This window comes from Phytophthora infestans, genomic scaffold, assembly GCF_000142945.1.
Source record: "Phytophthora infestans T30-4 supercont1.36 genomic scaffold, whole genome shotgun sequence".
NCBI classification, from domain to species: domain Eukaryota; phylum Oomycota; class Peronosporomycetes; order Peronosporales; family Peronosporaceae; genus Phytophthora; species Phytophthora infestans.
In genome coordinates, this window is record NW_003303723.1 from 1349434 (window position 1) to 1359783 (window position 10350).

Here is a 10350-nt window from a genome sequence, read left to right on the forward strand (position 1 = left end):
TGGCGAACGCCCACGCTGCAGTGATCTTCCTCTCGGTGAACGACTTCTTCCAGACTGCGGTGGTCTTCCTTGTTGCAGGTTTCGGGGCGGTGAGCGACCCCATCTACGTTGCGGCGACCTTCCTCGTTGGAAGTCCTGAGGAGGTGAGCGGCTCCTTCCACGTTGCGGTGATCTTCCTCTTTGGAAGTTCCACGGAGGCGAGCGGCTCCTTCCACGTTGCGGTGATCTTCCTCTTTGGAAGTTCCGCGGAGGTGAGCGACTCCATCCTTGTAGTTGTAGTGAGTCAGCTCGTCCTGGTATAAAATCCACTGCGTCCTAGCTCATAAGGACTCATGTTGGACTGATATCCTCGCCCGTAATCTTGCTCAGGTCCTTGGCGTCCGCGTCGCTCAACATTAGGTCCACAATGATCATCCCCCGGCACAGGTGGACCCACTTGTGGTCCACCTTTGGTGTACCATAGCTCAGATCCAGGTCCTTGCGAGCTCTGCATCAGTCCTTGACCCAGATAATATAGTGCAGTTCCCAAAGCAGGAGGTGGACCAAGCGATTGGCCACTCTCCCACTGGCTTTTCATCGCCGCTGGTACAGCAAATTGCACCTCTTGGTGTCCTGTATGCACTTGTCCATCCTTTTGTTCTTGTTCTCTACCTTGCATATGGTTAGCAGGAACTCTCAGTTGCAGTTGTTGCGGTGTCGTTGGCACGTTCGGGTGTACTGCAGGTGTACACTTGGACTCGAGTCCGACTGCCGACGTCTTCACCTCTTCAGCAAGATTCTCATCTTCAGTCTCACTGCTCGCAGGTGTTGTCACCGAATACACGGGAGACATGTGTGCAGCCGTCGCCACACCATCGTTGTTCCCATCGTTATTCGCCAGTCGTGTCGTCGCACACAGCGAGAGACCCGAGAATAGGGCTCGTTGCTCACTGTCAGACTGGGCAACTTCAACTCGTCTCACCGAGTTGATGAGGGAAGCTGGCGACTTCTTGTGCTTCAACTTGTTCTTAAGTCTCTTGGCCAGGTCTGGTCTCAGTTGCATGCCAGTCTGCGCAGTGCATTCTGCATACCAGTGACCATCTCCATTGCAGTTAGCGCAGGCTGTGTGCTGCTTCTTCTCAGCTGCAACCTTTGCCTTCTTGCGCTGGTTCTTCCCACGTTTCTTTCCAGACTCACGTCCACTTCCACTGTTGTGTCCATGTCCGTAGCCTTGACCTTGTCCTCGTCCTTGTCCTTGGCCAGTACCAACCTGCGCGACTTGCATCGTCCGCGTTGTAGGCCGGTTCGTCTGCTGTTGCAGCTGATCACGCTGATGTTCAGCGGAGCGCAGGCGCTGCAACGCCTCGGACAGCTTTAGGCCACGTCGGTCGTGTTGGTTGATCCAGTCTGCGTGTTCACGCGCGAGATCTCGAAATACCAACACGCAGTTTGATAGAAGTAGGCTTGCATGTTGTCATTCTTCAAATTCACCATTTCCTTGACGCAGGAGTGTCACCTTTCGTCCGATGTCCTCCTCGTACGCAGTAACGGACTCGTTCGGTTGTAATCGGCGAGTCACCAAGTCCTGTAGCAAGTAGTCAGGGTTGATGCCGTCTCCAGCCTCAAAGTGTTTGGTAATCGTTGAATACAGCATTGCTGCCGCATCCATGTTGTCTCTTATCTCATCGATCTTGAGCGTAACGCGTAAGTCCACAGATAGAGATAGGGCCAACGCGGAGAACGCCTTGTTCTTTCGCGTCGCATACCACTCATGATACTTAGGGAGACGTAGACCTTCCTCTTCGTCATATCGCTCTCCTCCATACGTAATGTCGCCTAGCGAGCGCGTCTCGAAGTGCAACGGCACCTCGCTTCGCCACGCTTTGTAGTCTTCTGTCTTGTGAAGCTTAGGCAACACAATGCTTGCGGAGTTGCGCAACGCCTTGGTGTGGTCGGACAGCTCCTTGTCGTCGTACCGACCACCGGGGTTCATGTTGTCCAGGCTGCTCTCTCCTCGGCTCGTGTAGCTTCGTCCACTGCCAACCGATCCTTGACTCGACGGTGGTGGAGGCGGAGGGGGCGGATATTCAACTGACCCCGTTTCTCCGATTGTGTTCGAATTCTGCATACCTTCGAGTAACACTCGAAGCAACGGTCGCCCACCAGTAATTCCGACCAATGAGCGAATTAGTCGCTCAGCATCAGATTGCGATAATGTCGCATCATCCGGGCCATTCAGTCTTTCGACCAATCCCGGGGAATCTTCTCCTTGATTCGTCAAAACTTCTTCTTGTGTGTTTTCAACACCAGAGTCCACGTCAGTCGATCGCTGCGCCCTGATTGGGCTCATAACCTGAGATGACGCATGGCGCGTCACCGGGCGGCAACATTGTATCAGACACGATAAGATAACTTAGAGAAAAAAGAGCGTGCCCGAAAACACGCTCTCTCTTACTGAATGCAGTACGCAGTTTCTGAGTACCCTAGCATGAAGAATTTGGTCTCCCATATAGAAGTTTACCCTTCATGTACACTCCCATGTGATTAACCGTCTACCGCGACGGAAGCTTGGTTTCATCAAGCGCCATTATGGGGTGGGGGATGAAGCTGGCACGAAACGTTTTTTTGTAGGACGTCGTTTACTGGCCATAGTTACCATGCTCGATCAGTAACCACTCTCGTCTCAGTGTCTGCAGCGGGGCTGCCTTAGCTTAAGCGTCAGAGGAGGATGTTCGACTCAAAGCGTCATTAGCCCTTTCGTGAACAATGGGACAAAATGCCTCTCTCGACGCATTTTGTAAAATATGACAAAAATCGAGAGTAGAAAGTGCCATTTTTTTCCCGACCTTCTATCACTACGTAAAGTAGGTGCCATAAGCACAGACTTGTAGGGCAGTAGGTGTAGAGCAAGTAGGAATAGAATGTAAGACACGTGAGTGCCGGGCAAAGTACCACGACAGGACCACGGAGTTCTGGTGCTTGCTGCCTCTCACTCGTTGTGCACGCAGCACAACAAAAGCAGTTGTGAGAGTGAGAGCTGCCAGCACCTGAACCTCCATGTTCCGCAAAGTTAGATTAGCACATACTAAGTCTAAGATAGTCTATAGAAAGCTAAGTAGTTCACCATCACCTGCAACGCAGTTGCAGTTGCTCACCGCCACCAATGTCGTCCTTCATACAGTCCTTGGTATCTTCCGCACGCCGCTCGCACGTGAGCGCGTTGCAGACCGGTACGCCAAAATGCAGTACATGCATAGACACGCGTGGGGTTGTAGGTTGGATCGGTAGTACTGGTATTGCCAGTGTCTTGGGCTGTGGCAATGACGTCTGGCACTGGACACTGGCAGACCGTAGCAAGTAGCATCTCACAGTAGCAGGATAGCATCTCACATTATTGTTCCTAATGTCTAAGCCAGGTCAGAAGATCACAAAGCAATTGATACCCCCCCCCCTTGTTTTGTCGCGCAACTGATGGAGCGCTCCACCCCTCTGAAGACGATGCTAGTGCGACTATCTCGAGCTTTTGGTCTGCGTGAAGCTCTCCTTCCAGTGAAAAGTCCATAAGTCGGTTGCGTATCTTGTTTTCTCTGCTTTTCAGGCGCTTGAGGTAACTATAGTCACTTCCTACAGAGTGTAATGCAAACTATCTCAAACCACCGATCAAATTCAGCATCAGCACATGCCTCATTGCTAGGTAATGGAGATACGCGATCTGCGATTTTTAATAAGTAGCGAGAGCATCGATACTCTTCCTTCATCTCCTTCCGTTGTGACCGACGACAGAAAAGACAGTTTAGAAAGAACACAAACAGACTAGAGATCTAGATACACGAGTTCAATCTTACCTTCGCTTAGTGCAGGGAATCACCCAATCCAGACTCCGCGAAACGCAATTGAAGTGTTTGCTATAGGTTTTTTCAGCGCTTCGTACTGCTCTGTAATTGTTACGTACTTATATTGAAGTCTCGCAAAAGAGATCTTGAGGGTAGGAGTGAGATCGGCTACTAAAACCAGACAGCTACCAAATCTTCCCAGCGCTGTGAGTGCCTTAATTGCAAATGCTTCCGGATATTATCGTCTCTAAGCGACTTGTGGTAAACGTGCACACGGCTCGGCCTCTTGCGCGTTTTCTTCGTGCTAAGAATGTAATCAGAGCTAAGCAAACGATTGGTATCTGCCCTAGGCTCACGTTCATATGCTGCACAAATTTTGCAACTCGCTTCCCCACCAATATTATCTCGCGTCTTCACCCCTGGGCGTTGATTAAATAATGTATCGTAATTAAAGAACCACTTGCATCGACTTCCTTTTTCTTTTCCTTCTTTGCAGCGTAGCCATCCGGCCTGTCGATGACATCTCTCGCTGATGTGGTGTAGTGAGATCATCAAAATCTGCGGGATTGCAAGATCCAACTTACCAACAGTGCCCAGACACCGACTAACCGAGAGAGTCCCCCGATGATCCGAGATCTACTAAGCTTTCCTCACCTTGTGTATCCGTCGGTAGGGCGGGATCTTGCTCTCTCGGTAACTTTCGAAGAGTTCAAGTGGTGAAGCTTGAGTGTTTGGCGAGGCGTGGGGGTGTGGTGGAGCAGTAGAGGCTAGATCTTCACTCTGCGTCCGTAGTTGTTTCTGATTCCCAAGCGAATATTCGAGCTTGGTGGATCCAGGGCCTAGATCTGGGATATGGCCGTAGGGTTGCCTTGCGGGTGTGTTCCCTTGCCTTTGCGTTCCTTTGCGTCGTACTTGCCGCTTCCTATAGCGGGATCTTGAGAGTTGAGAGCCTCTTAGGTTTACCCGGCCAAGTAGTAATCCGGTTAGCCTTTCGGGTCTGCACGTGTAAAGAAAAGCTCACTAGGTGGTAGTATTTGGCCAATATATTATCCAGTTATCACTACCAACACTAGATTGCAATTCCTAACCTTCACCGAGCTCGTCGGCCAAGTTATTTCCGATTCTTGAGGGCAGGAAGACACTTGCGTAACACTGTGCAAATTGAATTCTTATTCATAGTTAAAAAGCCTTTACCTGTCTGGATACCTTTTTAACTGCTAAATCCCCTACCAAGCTCGGCTTCCTGCCCTTTCTCTCCTTGGTCCATCACCCCAGCTGTATCAGCATCAGATCCGCCTAATCCATGGCGCAATCATCGCAAGGTCAGGTATACTGTTCCGGATACAAGCCACTTTAGCCCTCCTTACTGCAAGCGTACTCTTCATCGTGGATCTGAGCCCTCCAATCATCCAACACCACATTACGAATGTCGGTTATCTCCATCGCTCCACGAAAGTTCGATATCCGTTGGATCCACCACCCCTATACCATAGATCCAAGTCACTCGGTGTGAAATCCTCAAACCCTTGAATCCGGACCACGTCACCTACCTCATCTAGAAGTTCAGAGTGATAGTCTCGACCTTCGATCCACTTTACCTCAGCCTAATCCACTTAGTGCAGTACGGATCTACGTCGAGAAATCTGGATCCACCCTAACCACCGGGCGTCGTCACTAATCTGTGATAATGACTCCTTGTCAGATCCCATCTCTCATTTTTAAGAAAGCACTTTACCACACTGACGAACCTTCTACCATCCGCCGAGGTCTGCCAGACTGTTTAGATATCGCTCTTTTTAAATGTGAGCGATAAGAAATACCACAAGACATGTTGGTTTCGCAGCTGCCGTCATTCTAAGGTCACAAAGAGGAGTTACTCCAGAGCTTCTGATTCGTCGAACTGAGTGTGTCCATCCACTGCAGCGAGGATTAAGTAAAATCTAGAGTTAGGCATCTCGCCTTAATATGTAAAAAAAAACCTAGCCAGAATTTCCGATGTCTTGACGCAGCGACATTTGGCTGGTAGAATTCCCAGGTCTACATTGTCGCAAAACACCACCACCTCAAAGAGCGCTAAAAGATTCACTACAGTGCTGCATGAACGACGTGGGATTGCTTTAACTGAGCTCGAATATCGAGGATGCGCACATCGAATTTCGCAAGAACGTGGAGCGGTGCTGGAGTGCTATCAAATATGACCTGGCGATTAAGGTGCCGCACGTGGTGATTATCCGGAGCTCTGAATTTGGTAAAAGCCACTAGCTATGGGAACTGTCGTTGCTTGCAAGTGCAGAGAGAACACGAGCAATGTGAGTGCTGTACACCTGCGCAAACAGGCTGTTTCCGAGTACACAAATCAGAAACACGAGTACGTGTATCCTAGAAGGACGACCACGTAGACGGCCCCTGTACCGTGGATAGGCTCTCCGACAAGTGGAACACGAGCCGTACGTGCTACGGAATACCGCTGAAGCATCTACGCACAACATACGCGCCTCTTTAAGATCATGTAAACTCCATCGCGAAATCCGTCGTCGACAAGCAGGAGATCACCCGCGACGAGGATTAGTTGCTGAGCGATGGAGCGTCGTCTGAATAACTGATTGAGGCTGCCCCTCCACTGCGAGATGGCGTGTCAGGGAACGAGAGACGCAGTCATCCGATGTCTTCCGTAGTGGCATGTGATGACGGATGTGAGATTTTAACTTGAACTCGCCCACAGTCGACGTCTCGCCGTGGTGGACTACGAGTCGTCAACTTCGAGGACATCGGTGTTGAAACCCTGGCAAGCGTTGACTGACCGAGTCGTTGCTAGCCCCGGTTAGTAGCGGAGCCAGGTCTGAAATCTGAGAGGAGGGGTGGTGGTGGTGGGGAGGGGGGGGGGGCACAGCTAAACAATTCGGATTTATCGGCAATAATTTAGGGGGGGGGGGCGTTTTTGATGAAGATCCGCCTTGCCCATGGGAGATCGTGCCTTCGACTAGGAGCACCGTCTGGAGTGCTTTTCGCCTCCACCAGCATATAGTAGCACCCCTTTATGTTGGTGGCGATGCTGGTGATTAGTTCCCGCGAATCGAGTTGGCGTCCCATGTTGCGGAGTTTGTGTCCGTCGATATATAATAGAACGAAACGAGAGCGCTTATGGAAACAAGATGAAGGCGATACGTCGTGTCTGCTTCGACGGGGACCGAGCTAGTAGCTAGTACGCTAAGTAGTTGACGCTGCGAGAGGCTGCGGCTGTGCAGATGAAGTATTTACAGTTGCTGATGCCTCTTGGCGGTATATATCGGCCTGTTGAAGGCTCGCACACACATGACCTGAGTTTGTTCTGTTTGCAAGGCAATATAAAACGCAGTGATGATCTCGTGTATTATAAATGCATGGTCCAATTTCCCCGAATGGCCGGTTGCGGTAGAATGAATTAGCATTTTCCAGTATCGTATCAAGTACGTGATTAAGCAATGATAAATATACGCTTAAGTAAGACATAGAAGCGCAGCAGCTAGCTTCGCGCTCTCTAGCTGTTCTCCTTCTCTTCGCTGGACGTGTCATACAAGCTGCGAATGATCCAAGCGCGCGAGGACCAGTGTTGTCCTTAACGACTCGATGCCTCGTATACAGGTTATGATTCGAGCTGACCGTCCTAAGGGTTCGTTTGGACACTTTTGTGGAGGTGCATTTTCTTTTCCTTACACGCTAGTACAAGCTGACATTGCGTGGAAGATATAATTCTTTTTATATGCAGGACCTTTGTCAAAATAAATGATTCTTCGTGCTTTGGAGCATGTTACCCAGATGCATACTGGATGAAGCATGGCACAGTGAAACGAATAAGTGTTTCGCACTCAATATTCTTCCAAGGAGAAGAAGTCGTGAAGAAACGAGCGACTCGATGAGCTCTCTGCTCTTCCTTTGGTCATGGCGTCTAATTGTGCTACCGGTTTATGCTGATAAGGTACTGCAAGGCCAAAAACGGCAACATTAGCAAGGGTGACACCGTGGGTACTTGACTAGGTTGAGGTTCTTGGCGAGCCCGATCGAATGCCCATGTTCCGTTCTAGCCTTCAACCCGTCATCACTAGTGACAAGGTGAATGTCTTACGTTGGAAGACGAGCAAAATTCAATCTTACCATGTGTTTCGTTACAGATCAAGTAAATTTAGGACCTATAAAGGTGCGATTGCGAGGCGTTCATGTCGACTGACTGGGCTTGCTCCTACGTCGGTACTGCCACGGCTCTCAATGAGCGGTTTGATATCGACTTAACCGCTACTCGACCCCCGAGAACCAATGTGCATCCACAATTGGCAGGTGTGCAAGAATTTTAATTACGAGGAAGACAGCGTTGAGATGACTGAGCTCATCACTGGCAGAATCAGGAGCGCCAAGCCGAAGAGCGAAGTATGCCTCTGGTGCCTGGGTTCGATAATGGCGACGAATGGAATGCCAGGGATGGCACTCATCGTGTGCCACCGCGACCAAAGCTCCGAAAAATACACCAGTCTGCGTTCGCACCTTGTTTGTCCGCACGCCACCTCCCTGTGCACAACTTGCCACCACCTTGAGCTCCTCCGATGGTCCATGAATCTAATTTTAATTTCCATGATGGTTTTGTTAGAGTATTGGACCGTAAGTAGACTGATTTTCTCTCGACACTTGCGCGCCACACAGTCATATACGCGTTGGCGATGTAGGCTGCATGGTCCAAACTGCCGTACTTAACAGCCAGCTTGACCTTGAAAACCCGCTCCGTGCACTCGGCTACCGTGCGGTATAGCTGCTTGTAAGCATACTGGTTCTCAGCTCTGACAAATAAGTAGGCCCATTGCACGAAATTCATGCTATAAATGTAATGGGCCTACTTTAAGCCCACTACTCCGGCTTACTCGTTAGCACACGTGTATGAGGAAGCGTAAGCTGCGTTTCACTTAGATTAACTATACTTTTGTCCGAAAGTATAGATCTACTTTAATAGGAACGCAAAGCCGATTTAACTGTTTGTTTGTTTGTTTGGGGTTTCCTCCTAATCTAATATTCAAAATGAAAGGTATTTATCAACGAATGATTGACAAAATCATATTATTTTAATTGGTTGAAGAAGTTGAAGATATTGACTTTCAACCAATGAATGCCTTGAATGCTGGCAGACCAACAGTCTGCCAAATGTAGTCATCGGTGTGTCTCACACCAATGTGGAAAACCTCTTTCGTAGCCAAGTGGCTATGTGTAGCCACTTGCGTGTAACACCGTTACCATTAACGTGCTTGTCGGTGTATCGGTTGCGATAGGTATAAAACGCCACTAGGATTTACAGACAACGACGGTGAAATCCGCCATACCATACAAATCCGCCACGAACACTTGAAGTTCAAAAATAAAAGATTTGAACAAGTTTTTATTTTAGCCAATGATAGAGTAAATTGAATCGACTGGTTCCTACGGGTAGCATATCACATATAGTTAGAATTTCTATCACTCTGGAAAGGGCGCCTCAGCGCTCCTATACAATTCTAACCAAGCGCGAAGCAATCGCGACTGCTGAGTCGTTAGGAAGCTGCCAAGCCGCATCAAAGAGACTAAATATCCCTCGCACGACTCTTCGCGACTGGCTAGACGATAAAGAGAACATCCAAGACTTTGCGGGTGCCCAAACCAGCAAAACCTTGAAGGGCCAGAGTGCAGCGCCGTTAATACACTTCTCTCACGATTTGGGAACCTTTATGAAGGATGTGCGACGAGAAGAATGGGTAAACCGCCTTCTTATTAATTTACTTTTTACATTGTGACCTAAAACCGCTTGTTGCTTAGTATTTGTACAGATTTACTGATTCAATATTTCAAAGAGCAGCAAACGCGATGGCTTCAAACGTATCTTGCTGGTAAGGAAAGCGGTGAGAAGGGTCTAAGTGCGTTTATGAGACTATGTCAGCGGTTTGGAATATCTTTTGATTTTGCTGATTTTATATAATTGCTTTATTAAATAGTGTGATAATCGTGGAGCTACTAACACATCCGGTTGGTCATGTATACTCAGTGCAGGAGAGCAGTTTTATGGATGCCAAAGTGTGGGCGATATATGTACGAGAGCTGCTCAAGTTCGAGATCGAGGCACTATCAGTGCTTATACTCGATAACTTCGACGCACATGTTTTAAAAGAAGGACTTGATGTTGTTGTCGAGACAACGTCGGCCCTGGTTTGCCAGCTACCGCCCAACAGTACAGCGGCCTGCCAGCCACTAGACGTTGAGGTTTTCAACTTTGCTTTTTGCTAATTAATTCGTTTTATCTACCAATAAAAATGTGCGACGGATTTTCCTGTCGCAAAAACAAAAAAAGAACTGCTATGGAGGATGGCTTTCAGAGGGTGGCGGATTTCACCGTCGTTGTCTGTACTTCCCTACAGTGCACATGTGAGATAATATAAAAATGAAAGATTATAAAAGTAGACCTGATAACCTTAGCATAACACTTGCGAAAGATTCGTATCATAGTATAGCCTCTAGGAGCGCAAAGACTCCGTCACTCCACTGCGTACAG

The 10350-nt window shown here is 48.8% G+C and overlaps 1 protein-coding gene across 1 annotated transcript; it reads left to right on the forward strand.

The window, feature by feature from the left end:
- Positions 1-8511: 8511 nt before the first annotated feature.
- Positions 8512-10085, forward strand: PITG_14751 (uncharacterized protein; the record flags this gene model as incomplete). The annotated part of the gene is made up of 5 exons (XM_002898582.1): positions 8512-8583; positions 8960-8987; positions 9426-9559; positions 9656-9691; positions 9852-10085. The coding sequence occupies 5 exons, from the start codon at positions 8512-8514 to the stop codon at positions 10083-10085; spliced, it is 504 nt and encodes a 167-aa protein (XP_002898628.1).
- Positions 10086-10350: the final 265 nt, after the last annotated feature.